This window comes from Procambarus clarkii, chromosome 27 (genome assembly GCF_040958095.1).
Source record: "Procambarus clarkii isolate CNS0578487 chromosome 27, FALCON_Pclarkii_2.0, whole genome shotgun sequence".
NCBI classification, from domain to species: Eukaryota; Metazoa; Arthropoda; class Malacostraca; order Decapoda; family Cambaridae; genus Procambarus; species Procambarus clarkii.
In genome coordinates, this window is record NC_091176.1 from 30,533,578 (window position 1) to 30,552,438 (window position 18,861).

Here is an 18,861-nt window from a genome sequence, read left to right on the forward strand (position 1 = left end):
TAGGGTCCTCAAAATCTGTTTTGTAAAGGTGAACCTGGGATAGGGAAGTATGCTAGGATGAAGTCTCCCGGCTTAAATTTTCTTACTTTGCTGGTCTGGTCGTAATGAGTCTTCATCCTCTCCTGGGCTTTCAATAGATTATCATGGGCAAAACGGTGGACTCTCTCTAGAATGTGTTGAAGGTTTTGAAGAAACTGGGGCACATTCTGATGCTCACTGAAGGTGGCATCTCGGAGAGAGTCTTTGAAAGCCTTAAGGGGAGTACGGCACTTACGGCCGTAGAGCATCTCATAAGGAGATACTCCTAGGGACTCATTGGGAAGACTTCTGTAAATACACATTATAAGGTCGATTTGCTTATCCCAATCCTTAGAGGTTTCACTACAAAACTTTTTCAAGAGTGCTTTGATAGTCTGATGACTACGTTCAAGAGAACCCTGTGAAGCAGGATGATAGGGGCTGGACAATACCTGTTTGATGTTGAACTCCTCCAGTGTCCTTTTGAAGAGATCACTGGTGAAGTTGGTACCACAGTCGCTCTGAATCTCCCTGGGAAATCCGTATTGAGTGAAGAACTTCAATAGATGTTTTACAACCGTAGCAGCCGTGATGTTCTTCACTGGAACTGCTATGGGAAATCTGGTGGTAGGACACAGGATGGTTAAGATATAGGCGTTACCTGAACTGGTCCGAGGTAAAGGACCAACACAGTCTATTATAAGTCTGTGGAAAGGTTCCGCAGGCACCTGTATGGGAATCAGTGGCGCTCTGGGAATGGAGATGTTCGGTTTGCCTGCCATCTGACATGTATGACACTGTTTTACGTACTGTTTGACGCTATTTACCATATCTGGCCAGTAGTAGTCTTGACGAATTCCATGGTAAGTCTTGTTGAATCCGTAGTGGGAGAGTGCTCCTTGGGCCAAGTGTAGAATAGTGGGCCACAGGCTGGTAGGAATCACAAGTTGTTCGATGTTGGCCCAATCGTCCTCCTCCTTCAGTTTACTGGGTCTATATCTGCGGTAGAGCAAGTCGTTCTCTAGGAAGAACCCAGGAATACTGTCGGGTTGAGTCTCAGCCTGCAAAAACAATGGTGTTAAAGTAAGATCTTCCCTCTGCAACTTACGGAACTCCAACTTGGTCAGATTGGGGGGTAGTTTCTGAGGGTCTTGAAGGACAGCGGTAGCAGTAGAGTCAGGTGGCTGTGGACGTGCGGCTTGTGCACGGGTGGTCACGAGAACCGGAGGAGAAACTTCATCACTCTCTTGAACCTCAGCTGGAACATACGCTAGAATAGGGTTAAGTGGCACAGAGTTACACACCTGGGGTTTGTCCACGACGATCAGGTTGGTTGGTTGCAGGTCTTCTGCCAAGTCGTTGCCTAGGAGAAGTTGCACTCCAGGCATGGGAAAAGGCTTTTCCCTGACGGCGACTTGGACTTCTCCGTTCACGTAGGGACAATCCAGGTGGACTCTGGCGAGAGGGTATGGAGTGGTAGCAGTGAGGTCAGTGATGAAGACAGTTTCTCCGGTGTAGGCGATGTTGGGCACAGCCGACTTCAAGATGATCGATTGAAGAGCCGCTGTGTCCCTCAAGATCTTCAATTTGAAACGTCCCTCCGGATTTGAACCGTTGGCATAGACAGTTCCAGTATACAGGTGGTTACTGAAAAGAGAAAGATCATTAACATCAACACCAACATTCATCACAGGCTTACCGGACTTAGGAGGAGTTGGTTTGGGTTTCTGTGGGTCAGTGGTTCCCTTGTATTGAAACTTACCACACTTGTCTATGGTATGTCCATAGAGTCTACAATACTTGCAGTACAATTGCGAGCCAGCTTGATCGGTGCTCACTTTCTCGTAACTGGACCACGACTTCCTACTGGAGGATGGTTCGGGTGTCAGCCGGTGGATGAGGCTGTAAGTGTCAGCCGACTTAGCACACTTCAGGTAGTCGGTTTCTTCTTTATCTGCTAAGTAGAGACGGACAGGAGGCGGCACACGCCTCAAGAATTCTTCAACTAGCATCAGGTTGACGAGTTCTGTAAAAGTAGAGACATGTGCTGCTTCCAGCCATTTCATGAAATATCTCCGTTTTGTGTTAGCAAACTCGAAGAAGGTAGTGGTACTTGCCTTCAGGTGGTCACGGAATTTCCTTCGATAACTTTCTGTGGAGAGGAGGTAGGCGTCCAACACTGCTTGTTTCAGAGTCTGGTAGTCATTCTCAGACGCCAAAGTACTGAGTGTGACTGCAGCTCTACCTGTAAGATGGACTCTGAGAAGTGTGGCCCATTGGTCGACAGGCCAACTGAGTTGATTAGCAAGGGTTTCAAAGGTGGTGAATAACACATCAACTTTTGCTTCTACAAAGGATGGCATTAACTTACTTGCATGTGATATATTAAAACTGACGGGAAGATTGGCAGTAGCTTGCTGGCGTTGAGCGAGGTGTGAAGTTTCCAACGTGTATTCTCGTTGACGACACTCTAGAGCCAGAGTCGCTTGTTGCTTGTCATGTTCGCGTTGCATCTCCAACTCGCGTCGTTTGGTTTCAAGCTGTACGCGTTCCCGCTCCTGGAGGGTTTCAAGCTGTACTCGTTCCCGCTCCTGGAGCATTGCAACCTCACGTTCCTGGAGGGCGAGTTCACGTTCCTTGAGGGCGATTTCACGTTCGTGTTCGTCCTTTCGTATGGCAGCTGCTCGTTCTTGTAGTTCGATGGCTTCCCTTTGCTGCTCGCGTTCAAGCTTGGCCACCTCTATTTTGAGTTTCATCGTTGCCAAATCAGTTTTATCTGCAATATAGTAAGTTTCATGAGTTTCAGAGTCTATCTTACCTTGCTCTAAGAAATGATCCAGCAACAGGTTGTGTAGATCGGTCTTGTTGGCTTGGTAGGGAACTGTTAGTTGATACTCATGTGCAAGAGTTTGTAATTCAGCTCTCTTGGCATGACTTAAAGTCCCTATTTCACCTGCTCGATTTGCACGGAAAGCTTGGAGACGAAACATGGTGAAATTAGCAAATAAATGTACAACGAATATACAGTTATAGTGAATGTCAGAAACAGGACAACGTGGCAACTGGTACCTATCCTGTGGGATCTTTAACAATTAAAGTTAAGTAAAAGATGTTAAATGATTAATTTAAATCAAAGGCGCAGGAAATCTTGTACCCGGTACTCATGTAAGAGGATAAGGGCAAGAAAATCCTACTAACAAATGAAACAGAGTTTCAAAAACAAATGAAACAGTTAATTGCCTCAAAAGTAAAATTGGTAGTCCAAGGATGTAGGCATACCTTGCCGAGTCTCTATAGGACATAAAGCAAGTTTTTCCTACTAAAATTAATATGATACTTACAGAATTAGCGAACTTTTGTGCTCTGAAAAAGTAAGCTAATTCCCTACCGTTGTATGTATCATCATCTCTGACTGACGTGTAGGGGTGCGAGGTGTCAACTGGTGACGAGAACTGCTGCTGAGGTCCCAATTCAGCAACTAAAGTTCGAGCTAGAGGAACTATGGCCCTCTTTGTCCTCCTACAGTCAGATTGCAGATTGAATATGAAAAATAGTAAAAGCTACGTTAACAAAGTTAAATACGCTTACCATAAATTACTACTTGGCACCAGTACCTGAGTGAAGCTCCTAGGACAGGCCCCCATATAATATGTGACGGTAACGCGTTGGTGTTCGGCTGTTCAAAAGCTAGGGGTATGGCCACGTCACATAGAAACAAAAAAAAATATAAAATCTGGAACTTCGTCTGTGGTAAGGTAATGAGAAGACACACAAAACACAAGTAAATTTAACAATGCTATTTTAATTACGTTAGAAAAACAAAACATGAATAAAATGGACATACAAATTCGTATAATAAAATCAATCAATCAAAATAATAAGAATAATCAAATGACAAAATGAAAAGTTACGTTAAGGCAAGTGAGTAATAACAAGCAGTGCAATATACAATCAAATAAGAGGTGCAGGAATATTGGCTTTAAGCTATCACCTCTCTTAGTACACGTAAGCCACAGCTTAGTCTACCAAGAAGACGTGTTAACCTTATGAAAGCACGGGATATTCTGAGGATTGAGGTCGTGGCGGCCCCAGACATCAAGTAGTGTGGAGGGTGAGAGCAGGTGCAACTGGACCCGCAGCCAATCAGCGATGAGCAGGCGACAAGACAGGTAGTTTGGTGGTTCGAGGTGGAGCAGGTGTTCCTGGCTGCATACGTTTTGCGCTCTGGCAAACCTTGGAGTGGTGTAGTTGTTGGATATTTCTTCCATACTTGTTTTATATAGATGTTTATATCGACGTCTTTTGGAGGGAAGAGCAGGCTCAATCTCTTGAAGGAGATTATCGTCACAACTCTCCCCCGAAGCCTGCGGTTCTGGAAGAAGTACGTCGTTATGTGGTGGAGTAATAGATGGAGTCGCTTCTACTTCATAAACTCTGGAGAGATCATTGGCTAAGATGTTGTCGGAATCTTGGTATAGCGTGTCTCCAGGTTAAATTTCTGCAGTTATCAAGCCCACAGTAGAAGACGTTGAGATGGGAAGTGGGCGTGCTGCAGGAGGTGTAGGGTGGTGTGGTCCGTGTTGATGGTGGACCGAGCACTTTTCAGGTGTGGAGTGAAGTGCTGGAGCTTCAGAATGATGCGAATTAGCACAGAATTAGCGAACATTTGTGCTCTGAAAAAGTAAGCTAATTCCCTACCGTTGTATGTATCATCATCTCTGACTGACGTGTAGGGGTGCGAGGTGTCAACTGGTGACGAGAACTGCTGCTGAGGTCCCAATTCAGCAACTAAAGTTCGAGCTAGAGGAACTATGGCCCTCTTTGTCCTCCTACAGTCAGATTGCAGATTGAATATGAAAAATAGTAAAAGCTACGTTAACAAAGTTAAATACGCTTACCATAAATTACTACTTGGCACCAGTACCTGAGTGAAGCTCCTAGGACAGGCCCCCATATAATATGTGACGGTAACGCGTTGGTGTTCGGCTGTTCAAAAGCTAGGGGTATGGCCACGTCACATAGAAACAAAAAAAAATATAAAATCTGGAACTTCGTCTGTGGTAAGGTAATGAGAAGACACACAAAACACAAGTAAATTTAACAATGCTATTTTAATTACGTTAGAAAAACAAAACATGAATAAAATGGACATACAAATTCGTATAATAAAATCAATCAATCAAAATAATAAGAATAATCAAATGACAAAATGAAAAGTTACGTTAAGACAAGTGAGTAATAACAAGCAGTGCAATATACAATCAAATAAGAGGTGCAGGAATATTAGCTTTAAGCTATCACCTCTCTTAGTACACGTAAGCCACAGCTTAGTCTACCAAGAAGACGTGTTAACCTTATGAAAGCACGGGATATTCTGAGGATTGAGGTCGTGGCGGCCCCAGACATCAAGTAGAGTGGGGGGTGAGAGCAGGTGCAACTGGACCCGCAGCCAATCAGCGATGAGCAGGCGACAAGACAGGTAGTTTGGTGGTTCGAGGTGGAGCAGGTGTTCCTGGCTGCATACGTTTTGCGCTCTGGCAAACCTTGGAGTGGTGTAGTTGTTGGATATTTCTTCCATACTTGTTTTATATAGATGTTTATATCGACGTCTTTTGGAGGGAAGAGCAGGCTCAATCTCTTGAAGGAGATTATCGTCACAACTCTCCCCCGAAGCCTGCGGTTCTGGAAGAAGTACGTCGTTATGTGGTGGAGTAATAGATGGAGTCGCTTCTACTTCATAAACTCTGGAGAGATCATTGGCTAAGATGTTGTCAGAATCTTGGTATAGCGTGTCTCCAGGTTAAATTTCTGCAGTTATCAAGCCCATAGTAGAAGACGTTGAGATGGGAAGTGGGCGTGCTGCAGGAGGTGTAGGGTGGTGTGGTCCGTGTTGATGGTGGACCGAGCACTTTTCAGGTGTGGAGTGAAGTGCTGGAGCTTCAGAATGATGAAGAGTAGCTCCTTGCCAATTGTTCCTTAGTTCCTTGTAGCAGTAGTCGCTGACAGGTGTATTCTCCTCGCCTCGTTGCTGCATCACGACACCATCAACGTTGGTACCACTGGCGTCGACATGGAGGATGAAGGGCTTATCTGACGAGGTGAGAGTGGAATTAGAATATGGCAAAGGAGCACTATTATTATCCTGAAAGTATTTGGGAAGATTATTAAGGATTTCGGAATTAGAAAGCGCTGACTCCTTGTCAGTGCTTTCGGGAGGAGAAGCTGGGAAGGTCTCACTGTGGATGTAGGGTTCTGTAAAGGTAGAACAGTTGGTCATGACAGTGGGAGGAGTATCATTATATTGCTTCAGGAGGTTGACGTGGCACAGCTGGGTATTCCGCCACCTATCTGGAGTCTCTATAACGTAGTTGTTGTTGCTTCTGCACTCTTTGACTCGGTAGGGTCCTGAAAACCTGTTTTGTAAAGGTGAACCTGGGATAGGAAAATATGCAAGCACGAAGTCTCCCGGCTTAAATTTTCGTACTTTGCTGGTCTGGTCGTAATGAGTCTTCATCCTCTCCTGGGCTTTCAATAGATTATCATGGGCAAAACGGTGGACTCTCTCTAGAATGTGTTGAAGGTTTTGAAGAAACTGGGGCACATTCTGATGCTCACTGAAGGTGGCATCTCGGAGAGAGTCTTTGAAAGCCTTAAGGGGAGTACGGCACTTACGGCCGTAGAGCATCTCATAAGGAGATACTCCTAGGGACTCATTGGGAAGACTTCTGTAAATACACATTATAAGGTCGATTTGCTTATCCCAAACCTTAGAGGTTTCACTACAAAACTTTTTCAAGAGTGCTTTGATAGTCTGATGACTACGTTCAAGAGAACCCTGTGAAGCAGGATGATAGGGGCTGGACAATACCCGTTTGATGTTGAACTCCTCCAGTGTCGTTTTGAAGAGATCACTGGTGAAGTTGGTACCACAGTCGCTCTGAATCTCCATGGGAAATCTGTATTGAGTGAAGATCTTCAATAGATGTTTTACAACCGTAGCAGCCGTGATGTTCTTCACTGGAACTGCTATGGGAAATCTGGTGGTAGGACACAGGATGGTTAAGATATAGGCGTTACCTGAACTGGTCCGAGGTAAAGGACCAACACAGTCTATTATAAGTCTGTGGAAAGGTTCCACAGGCACCTGTATGGGAATCAGTGGCGCTCTGGGAATGGAGATGTTCGGTTTGCCTGCCATCTGACATGTATGACACTGTTTTACGTACTGTTTGACGCTATTTACCATACCTGGCCAGTAGTAGTCTTGACGAATTCCATGGTAAGTCTTGTTGAATCCGTAGTGGGATAGTGCTCCGTTGGCCAGGTGTAGAATAGTGGGCCGTAGGCTGGTAGGAATCACAAGTTGTTCGATGTTGGCCCAATCGTCCTCCTCCTTCAGTTTACTGGGTCTATATCTGCGGTAGAGCAAGTCGTTCTCTAGGAAGAACCCAGGAATACTGTCGGGTTGAGTCTCAGCCTGGAAAAACAATGGTGTTAAAGTAAGATCTTCCCTCTGCAACTTACGGAACTCCAACTTGGTCAGATTCGGGGGTAGTTTCTTAGGGTCTTGAGGGACAGCGGTAGCAGTAGCGTCAGCTGGCTGTGGGCGTGCGGCTTGTGCACGGGTGGTCACGAGAACCGGAGGAGAAACTTCATCACTCTTGAACCTCTGCTGGAACATACGCTAGAATAGGGTTAAGTGGCACAGAGTTACACATCTGAGGTTTGTCCATGACGATCAGGTTGGTTGGTTGCAGGTCTTCTGCCAAGTCGTTGCCTAGGAGAAGTTGCACTCCAGGCATGGGAAAAGGCTTTTCCCTGACGGCGACTTGGACTTCTCCGTTCACGTAGGGACAATCCAGGTGGACTCTGGCGAGAGGGTATGGAGTGGTAGCAGTGAGGTCAGTGATGAAGACAGTTTCTCCGGTGTAGGTGATGTTGGGCACAGCCGACTTCAAGATGATCAATTGAAGAGCCGCTGTGTCCCTCAAGATCTTCAATTTGAAACGTCCCTCCGGATTTGAACCGTTGGCAGAGACAGTTCCAGTATACAGGTGGTTACTGAAAAGAGAAAGATCATTAACATTAACACCAACATTCATCACAGGCTTACCGGACTTAGGAGGAGTTGGTTTGGGTTTCTGTGGGTCAGTGGTTCCCTTGTTTTGAGACTTACCACACTTGTCTATGGTATGTCCATAGAGTCTACAATACTTGCAGTACAATTGCGAGCCAGCTTGATCGGTGCTCACTTTCTCGTAACTGGACCACGACTTCTTACTGGAGGATGGTTCGGGTGTCCGCCGGTGGATAAGGCTGTAAGTGTCAGCCGACTTAGCACACTTCAGGTAGTCGGTTTCTTCTTTATCTGCTAAGTAGAGACGGACAGGAGGCGGCACACGCCTCAAGAATTCTTCAACTAGCATCAGGTTGACGAGTTCTGTAAAAGTAGAGACATATGCTGCTTCCAGCCATTTCATGAAATATCTCCGTTTTGTGTTAGCAAACTCGAGGAAGGAAGTGGTACTTGCCTTCAGGTGGTCACGGAATTTCCTTCGATAACTTTCTGTGGAGAGAAGGTAGGCGTCCAACACTGCTTGTTTCAGAGTCTGGTAGTCATTCTCAGACGCCAAAGTACTGAGTGTGACTGCAGCTCTACCTGTAAGATGGACTCTGAGAAGTGTGGCCCATTGGTCGACAGGCCAACTGAGTTGATTAGCAAGGGTTTCAAAGGTGGTGAAAAACACATCAACTTCTGCTTCTACAAAGGATGGCATTAACTTACTTGCATGTGATATATTAAAACTGACGGGAAGATTGGCAGTAGCTTGCTGGCGTTGAGCGAGGTGTGAAGTTTCCAACGTGTATTCTCGTTGACGACACTCTAGAGCCAGAGTCGATTGTTGCTTGTCATGTTCGCGTTGCATCTCCAACTCGCGTCGTTTGGTTTCAAGCTGTACGCGTTCCCGCTCCTGGAGTGTTTCAAGCTGTACTCGTTCCCGCTCCTGGAGCATTGCAACCTCACGTTCCTGGAGGGCGAGTTCACGTTCCTTGAGGGCGATTTCACGTTCGTGTTCGTCCTTTCGTATGGCAGCTGCTCGTTCTTGTTGTTCGATGGCTTCCCTTTGCTGCTCGCGTTCAATCTTGGCCAGCTCTATTTTGAGTTTCATCGTTGCCAAATCAGTTTTATCTGCAATATAGTAAGTTTCATGAGTTTCAGAGTCTATCTTACCTTGCTCTAAGAAATGATCCAGCAACAGGTTGTGTAGGTCGGTCTTGTTGGCTTGGTAGGGAACTGTTAGTTGATACTCATGTGCAAGAGTTTGTAATTCAGCTCTCTTGGCATGACTTAAAGTCCCTATTGTACCTGCTGGATCTGCACGGAAAGCTTGGAGACGAAACATGGTGAAATTAGCAAATAAATGTACAACAAATATACCGTTATAGTGAATGTCAGAAACAGGACAACGTGGCAACTGGTACCTATCCTGTGGGATCTTTAACAATTAAAGTTAAGTACAAGATGTTAAATGATTAATTTAAATCAAAGGCGCAGGAAATCTTGTACCCGGTACTCATGTAAGAGGATAAGGGCAAGAAAATCCTACTAACAAATGAAACAGAGTTTCGAAAACAAATGAAACAGTTAATTGCCTCAAAAGTAAAATTGGTAGTCCAAGGATGTAGGCATACCCAGCTGGACAAAATAGAGCTGGCGTTCAATCTTGGCCAGCTCTATTTTGAGTTTCATCGTTGCCAAATCAGTTTTATCTGCAATATAGTAAGTTTCATGAGTTTCAGAGTCTATCTTACCTTGCTCTAAGAAATGATCCAGCAACAGGTTGTGTAGGTCGGTCTTGTTGGCTTGGTAGGGAACTGTTAGTTGATACTCATGTGCAAGAGTTTGTAATTCAGCTCTCTTGGCATGACTTAAAGTCCCTATTGTACCTGCTGGATCTGCACGGAAAGCTTGGAGACGAAACATGGTGAAATTAGCAAATAAATGTACAACAAATATACCGTTATAGTGAATGTCAGAAACAGGACAACGTGGCAACTGGTACCTATCCTGTGGGATCTTTAACAATTAAAGTTAAGTACAAGATGTTAAATGATTAATTTAAATCAAAGGCGCAGGAAATCTTGTACCCGGTACTCATGTAAGAGGATAAGGGCAAGAAAATCCTACTAACAAATGAAACAGAGTTTCGAAAACAAATGAAACAGTTAATTGCCTCAAAAGTAAAATTGGTAGTCCAAGGATGTAGGCATACCTTGCCGAGTCTCTATAGGACATAAAGCAAGTTTTTCCTACTAAAATTAATATGATACTTACAGAATTAGCGAACTTTTGTGCTCTGAAAAAGTAAGCTAATTCCCTACCGTTGTATGTATCATCATCTCTGACTGACGTGTAGGGGTGCGAGGTGTCAACTGGTGACGAGAACTGCTGCTGAGGTCCCAATTCAGCAACTAAAGTTCGAGCTAGAGGAACTATGGCCCTCTTTGTCCTCCTACAGTCAGATTGCAGATGATTGGGTGCACTTGACGCGGGGCAGACCACAGTACCAGGGTACCAATATGATGATCTGTCAAAAATGAGAAATATCCAAGGGACAAAGATGGTAAACACGAGTAATAACACGGAGGGAGAGATGACCAATTAAGAGTATGACTGAGACCTACAGTCACCACGTAATCCAAAGTTGTCTCACCTTCACCATATGCTACTCTCGTAATGCACAATACACCGCACCATATAAAAAATGAAATTGAATATGAAAAATAGTAAAAGCTACGTTAACAAAGTTAAATACGCTTACCATAAATTACTACTTGGCACCAGTACCTGAGCGAGGCTCCCGGACAGGCCCCCATATAATATGTGACGGTAACGCGTTGGTGTTCGGCTGTTCAAATGCTAGGGGTATGGCCTCGTCACATAGAAACAAAAAAAATATAAAATCTGGAACTTCGTCTGTGGTAAGGTAATGAGAAGACACACAAAACACAAGTAAATTTAACAATGCTATTTTAATTACGTTAGAAAAACAAAACATGAATAAAATGGACATACAAATTCGTATAATAAAATCAATCAATCAAAATAATAAGAATAATCAAATGACAAAATGAAAAGTTACGTTAAGGCAAGTGAGCAATAACAAGTGTACAATATACAATCAAAGAAGAGGTGCAGGAATATTGGCTTTAAGCACGGCATATTCTAAGGACTGAGGTCGTGGCGGCCCAAGACATCAGGTAGTATGGTGGGTGGAAGGCAGGTGCAGCTGGACCCGCAGCCAATCAGCGACGAGCAAGCGACAGACAGGTAGTTTGGCAGATTGAGGTGGAGCAGGTGTTCCTTGCTGCATACGTTTTGCGCTCTGGCAAACCTTGCTGTTGTAGTTGTTGGATATTTCTTCCATACTTGTTTTATATAGATGTAATGTGACGTATTTTGGAGGGAAGAGCAGGCTCAATCTCTTGAAGGAGATTATCGTCACAGAACCTTCACCTACCTACCTCCAGGTGGGAAGGGAACCTTCACCTACCTACCTCCAGGTGGGAAGGGAACCTTCACCTACCGCCCTCCAGGTGAGAAGGGAACCTTCACCTACCGCCCTCCAGGTGAGAAGGGAACCTTCACCTACCTACCTCCAGGTGGGAAGGGAACCTTCACCTACCTACCTCCAGGTGGGAAGGGAACCTTCACCTACCGCCCTCCAGGTGGAAGGGAACCTTCACCTACCGCCCTCCAGGTTGAAGGGAACCTTCACCTACCTACCTCCAGGTGGAAGGGAACCTTCACCTACCGCCCTCCAGGTGGAAGGGAACCTTCACCTACCGCCCTCCAGGTGGAAGGGAACCTTCACCTACCTACTTCCAGGTGGGAGGGGAACCTTCACCTACCTACCTCCAGGTGGAAGGGAACCTTCACCTACCTACCTCCAGGTGGGAAGGGAACCTTCACCTACCTACCTCCAGGTGGAAGGGAACCTTCACCTACCTACCTCCTGGTGGAAGGGAACCTTCACCTACCTACCTCCAGTTGGGAAGGGAACCTCTACCTACCTACCTCCAGGTGGGAAGGGAACCTTCACCTACCTACCTCCAGGTGGGAAGGGAACCTTCACCTACCGCCCTCCAGGTGGAAGGGAACCTTCACCTACCGCCCTCCAGGTGGAAGGGAACCTTCACCTACCTACCTCCAGGTGGAAGGGAACCTTCCCCTACCGCCCTTCAGGTGGAAGGGAACCTTCACCTACTGCCCTCCAGGTGGAAGGGAACCTTCACCTACCTACCTCCAGGTGGAAGGGAACCTTCACCTACCGCCCTCCAGGTGGAAGGGAACCTTCACCTACCGCCCTCCAGGTGGAAGGGAACCTTCACCTACCTACCTCCTGGTGAGAGGGGAACCTTCACCTACCTACCACCAGGTGGAAGGGAACCTTCACCTACCTACCTCCAGGTGGGAAGGGAACCTTCACCTACCTACCTCCAGGTGGAAGGGAACCTTTACCTACCTACCTCCTGGTGGAAGGGAACCTTCACCTATCTACCTCCAGTTGGGAAGGGAACCTTCACCTACCTACCTCCAGGTGGGAAGGGAACCTTCACCTACCTGCCTCCAGGTGGAAGGGAACCTTCACCTACCTACCTCCAGGTGGGAAGGGAACCTTCACCTACCTACCTCCAGGTGGAAGGGAACCTTCACCTACCTACCTCCTGGTGGAAGGGAACCTTCACCTACCTACCTCCAGTTGGGAAGGGAACCTTCACCTACCTACCTCCAGGTGGGAAGGGAACCTTCACCTACCTACCTCCAGGTGGGAAGGGAACCTTCACCTACCGCCCTCCAGGTGGAAGGGAACCTTCACCTACCGCCCTCCAGGTGGAAGGGAACCTTCACCTACCTACCTCCAGGTGGAAGGGAACCTTCACCTACCGCCCTCCAGGTGGAAGGGAACCTTCACCTACCGCCCTCCAGGTGGAAGGGAACCTTCACCTACCTACCTCCAGGTGGAAGGGAACCTTCACCTACCGCCCTCCAGGTGGAAGGGAACCTTCACCTACCGCCCTCCAGGTGGAAGGGAACCTTCACCTACCTACCTCCTGGTGGGAGGGGAACCTTCACCTACCTACCTCCAGGTGGAAGGGAACCTTCACCTACCTACCTCCAGGTGGGAAGGGAACCTTCACCTACCTACCTCCAGGTGGAAGGGAACCTTTACCTACCTACCTCCTGGTGGAAGGGAACCTTCACCTATCTACCTCCAGTTGGGAAGGGAACCTTCACCTACCTACCTCTAGGTGGGAAGGGAACCTTCACCTACCTGCCTCCAGGTGGAAGGGAACCTTCACCTACCTACCTCCAGGTGGGAAGGGAACCTTCACCTACCTACCTCCAGGTGGAAGGGAACCTTCACCTACCTACCTCCTGGTGGAAGGGAACCTTCACCTACCTACCTCCAGTTGGGAAGGGAACCTTCACCTACCTACCTCCAGGTGGGAAGGGAACCTTCACCTACCTGCCTACAGGTGGAAGGGAACCTTCACCTACCTACCTCCAGGTGGAAGGGAACCTTCACCTACCGCCCTCCAGGTGGGAAGGGGAAGGGAACCTTCACCTACCTACCTCCAGGTGGGAAGGGAACCTTCACCTACCTGCCTACAGGTGGAAGGGAACCTTCACCTACCTACCTCCAGGTGGAAGGGAACCTTCACCTACCGCCCTCCAGGTGGGAAGGGAACCTTCACCTACCTACCTCCAGGTGGAAGGGAACCTTCACCTACCGCCCTCCAGGTGGGAAGGGAACCTTCACCTACCTACCTCCAGGTGGATGGGAACCTTCACCTACCTACCTCCAGGTGGGAAGGGAACCTTCACCTACCTACCTCCAGGTGGAAGGGAACCTTCACCTACCGCCCTCCAGGTGGATGGGAACCTTCACCTAACTACCTCCTGGTGGAAGGGAACCTTCACCTACCTACCTCCAGTTGGGAAGGGAACCTTCACCTACCTACCTCCAGGTGGGAAGGGAACCTTCACCTACCTACCTCCAGGTGGAAGGGAACCTTCACCTACCTACCTCCAGGTGGAAGGGAACCTTCACCTACCGCCCTCCAGGTGGAAGGGAACCTTCACCTACCTACCTCCTGGTGGTAGGGGAACCTTCACCTACCTACCTCCAGGTGGAAGGGAACCTTCACCTACCTACCTCCAGGTGGGAAGGGAACCTTCACCTACCTACCTCCAGGTGGAAGGGAACCTTTACCTACCTACCTCCTGGTGGAAGGGAACCTTCACCTATCTACCTCCAGTTGGGAAGGGAACCTTCACCTACCTACCTCCAGGTGGGAAGGGAACCTTCACCTACCTGCCTCCAGGTGGAAGGGAACCTTCACCTACCTACCTCCAGGTGGGAAGGGAACCTTCACCTACCTACCTCCAGGTGGAAGGGAACCTTCACCTACCTACCTCCTGGTGGAAGGGGACCTTCACCTACCTACCTCCAGTTGGGAAGGGAACCTTCACCTACCTACCTCCAGGTGGGAAGGGAACCTTCACCTACCTGCCTACAGGTGGAAGGGAACCTTCACCTACCTACCTCCAGGTGGAAGGGAACCTTCACCTACCGCCCTCCAGGTGGGAAGGGAACCTTCACCTACCTACCTCCAGGTGGAAGGGAACCTTCACCTACCGCCCTCCAGGTGGGAAGGAAACCTTCACCTACCTACCTCCAGGTGGATGGGAACCTTCACCTACCTACCTCCAGGTGGGAAGGGAACCTTCACCTACCTACCTCCAGGTGGAAGGGAACCTTCACCTACCGCCCTCCAGGTGGATGGGAACCTTCACCTAACTACCTCCTGGTGGAAGGGAACCTTGACCTACCTACCTCCAGTTGGGAAGGGAACCTTCACCTACCTACCTCCAGGTGGGAAGGGAACCTTCACCTACCTATCTCCAGGTGGGAAGGGAACCTTCACCTACCGCCCTCCAGGTGGAAGGGAACCTTCACCTACCTACCTCCAGGTGGAAGGGAACCTTCACCTACCTACCTCCAGGTGGAAGGGAACCTTCACCTACCGCCCTCCAGGTGGGAAGGGAACCTTCACCTACCTACCTCCAGGTGGGAAGGGAACCTTCACCTACCTACCTCCAGGTGGAAGGGAACCTTCACCTACCTACCTCCAGGTGGGAAGGGAACCTTCACCTACCGCCCTCCAGGTGGGACGGGAACCTTCACCTACCTACCTCCCGGTGGAAGGGAACCGTCACCTATCTACCTCCAGGTGGAAGGGAACCTTCACCTACCTACCTCCAGGTGGGAAGGGAACCTTCACCTACCTACCTCCAGGTGGGAAGGGAACCTTCACCTACCTACCTCCAGGTGAGAAGGGAACCTTCACCTACCTACCTCCAGGTGGAAGGGAACCTTCACCTACCTACCTCCAGGTGGAAGGGAACCTTCACCTACCAACCTCCAGGTGGAAGGGAACCTTCACCTACCAACCTCCAGGTGGAAGGGAACCTTCACCTACCGGCCGTCAGGAGTGCCGGGGGCCATAGTGAGGTCGCCGGTGTCAGTGTCAAGGAAGAAGCCAGACAGATGGTGTCTCCAGGAGTACGTCTTGGCGGCGGCGTCCCAGTCGTCGGGGTCCTGGACGTACACTCTCCCCAGGGGCACCGGCCTCCCCTGTGGCTGGGGGAGAGAGAGAGGAAGGTGAGAGTGACACTCTCCCCAGGGGCACAGGCCTCCCCTGTGGCTGGGGGAGAGAGAGAGGAAGGTGAGAGTGACACTCTCCCCAGGGGCACCGGCCTCCCCTGTGGCTGGGGGAGAGAGAGAGGAAGGTGAGAGTGACACTCTCCCCAGGGGCACAGGCCTCCCCTGTGGCTGGGGGAGAGAGAGAGGAAGGTGAGAGTGACACTCTCCCCAGGGGCACCGGCCTCCCCTGTGGCTGGGGGAGAGAGAGGAAGGTCAGAGTGACACTCTCCCCAGGGGCACCGGCCTCCCCTGTGGCTGGGGGAGAGAGAGGAAGGTCAGAGTGACACTCTCCCCAGGGGCACCGGCCTCCCCTGTGGCTGGGGGAGAGAGAGGAAGGTCAGAGTGACACTCTCCCCAGGGGCACCGGCCTCCCCTGTGGCTGGGGGAGAGAGAGGAGGGTGAGAGTGACACTCTCCCCAGGGGCACCGGCCTCCCCTGTGGCTGGAGGAGAGAGAGGAAGGTGAGAGTGACACTCTCCCCAGGAGCACCGGGACTACAGAGACTACAGGAATTAAACCTCACGTCGTTAGAAGACAGAAGAGTTAGGGGGGATATGATCACCACGTACAAGATTCTTAGAGGAATTGACAGGGTAGATAAAGACAGGCTATTTAACACAAGGGGCACACGTACTAGGGGACACAGGTGGAAACTGAGTGCCCAAATGAGCTACAAAGATATTAGAAAGAATTTTTTTAGTGTCAGAGTAGGTGACAAATGGAATGCATTAGGAAGTGATGTGGTGGAGGCTGACTCCAAACACAGTTTCAAATGTAGATATGACAGAGCCCAGTAGGCTCAGAAATCTGTACATCAGTTGATTGACGGATGAGAGGCGGCAACCCGTTCTCGCAAATTTAATAAGTCAATATTGACTTATTAAATATGTGCATAGGTGACATACTTAACATAATAGATACCCTTAAAAAGATTCATAGAAAACACCGACCTTACCTAACCTTGTTAGTATCTTAAGATAAGCATCTTATTGCTTCGTAATTACCTAACCTATAATAGGTATAGGTTAAGTAATAATTGTAATTACGAAGCAATAAGATGTTTATCTTAAGATACTAACAAGGTTAGGTAAGGTCGGTGTTTTCTATGAATCATTTTAAGGGTATCTATTATGTTTAGTATATCACCTATGCACGTAGTTAATAAGTCAATATTGACTTTACGAATTTGCGAGAACGGGTTGGAGGCGGGACCAAAGAGCCACAGCTCAATCCCCGTAAGCACAATTAGGTGAGTACACACACACACGTACACACACAGTTTTACCCTCTCCATCCCCCTCCCTCACTTCCACCTTCCACCTCTCCCCATATACTCACACACCTCCTCTCTCTCTCTCTCCCCCCCCCCTCTCTCTCTCTCTCTCTCTCTCTCTCTCTCTCTCTCTCTCTCTCTCTCTCTCTCTCTCTCTCTCTCTCTCTCTCTCTCTCTCTCTCTCTCTCTCTCTCTCTCCCTCCCCCTTTCTCTCCCTCTCCCCCTCTCTCTCCCTCTCCCCCTCTCTCTCCCTCTCCCCCTCTCCCTCCCTCTCCCCCTCTCTCTCCCTCCCCCTCTCTCTCCCTCCCCCCTCTCTCTCCCTCCCCCCTCTCTCCCCCTCCCCCTCTCTCTCCCCCTCCCCCCCTCTCTCTCCCCCTCCCCCTCTCTCTCTCCCTCCCCTCTCTCTCTCTCCCTCACCCCCCCTCTCCCTCCCCTCTTTCTCTCCCTCCCCTCTCTCTCTCCCTCCCCTCTCTCGCTCCCACCCCTCTCTCTCTTCCTCCCCCTCTCTCTCTCTTCCTCCCCCCACTCTCTCCCTCCCCCCCCCCCTCTCTCTCTCTGTCTCTGTCTCTCTCTCTCTCTCTCTCTCTCTCTCTCTCTCTCTCTCTCTCTCTCTCTCTCTCTCTCTCTCTCTCTCTCTCTCTCTCTCTCTCTCTCTCTCTCTCTCTCTCTCTCTCTCTCTCTCTCTCACACACACACACACACACACACTCATAGGGAAATCATGGAAGGGAGACGAACTCTGACTGCCAAACGCAGGACATTCACAACTGGAACAAACACTGAGGATGGGATGGGATGGAACAGGAAGCCTGGATGAAGGAAGTACTCCAGCAAATGCAGAATGAATTCAGTGAAGGACTGAGGGTGATGAGGGAGACAGTAGCCAACCTGCAAGATGATTGAAGGGCAGCAAAGGAGGAGATAAGATACCTAAAGGAGACTCTTCCACAATACCAGGCACAAACCGTACCCCAGGGAGATGGGAATGCTACTGTGGAGGGGACCACCACAACCCAGATCTCATTTGCTGAAATGCTTAAAAAGAGCCCTGAAGCTAGGTCTGCGGTTAAGGAAGTTGCCATGGAAGTGGCTTCCTCTCAGGAAGCAGCTAGATGTACTAGCCGGCTGATAGAGAGAAATAGAGCAGTAGTAGTAGCAGGCATTAAAGAACAAACAGGGACCAGACCAAAGGAGCGGAGAGACAAGGACAAAAACATGATTAAAGAGATCCTTAAAGAGGTAAGGATGGAGGGAGCTGAGCGAAATGTTGAAAAGGTTTTCAGGCTTGGAAAGTACAACAAGGACAGAGACCGAATGATAAAGGTGGTTTTCATGAGCGAAATCGCGAAAGAGGAACTGCTAGCAAGGAAGTGTTGTCTAAAAGGTGTAGAGAAGTTCAAGAAAATATTCCTGCAGAGGGATATGACAAGGGAAGAGAGAATACGGACAGCAGACGCGAGGAAGGAGCGCAGGGAGAGAGAAGGAAATCAGAGTACCACAACCCAGAACCCTACAATCCCAGAGGGAAGTGGAGAACCCTCCTCAAACAGTGCAACAGCCACAGGGATTGGGGCACCACCCCCACATTCTACCCAACAGACACCCAACCTGCCCCATCCCCTGTCAGCCCCCCACTAAGTACCCACCTAGGGCACCCTCCCCCCACCCACCCCCCTCCCCCCACTCACCCCCCTTCTCCCCCTCACCCCTCTCCCCAGGACCTCCCTTCTCCCCCATCCCCCATGCCCTCCCTTCTCCCACATGCTTTCCCGTCTCTCCCACCCCCATGCCCTCCCTT

General features: G+C 49.0%; 1 protein-coding gene across 1 annotated transcript in view; it reads right to left on the reverse strand.

The window, feature by feature from the left end:
* Positions 1-18,861, reverse strand: part of LOC123750438 (putative neural-cadherin 2) — a 349,307-nt gene that overhangs the window by 12,999 nt on the left and 317,447 nt on the right. Inside the window, 1 exon segment of the mRNA XM_069332160.1 lies at positions 15,568-15,728. Within this exon segment, the coding sequence (XP_069188261.1) occupies positions 15,568-15,728 (161 nt within the window).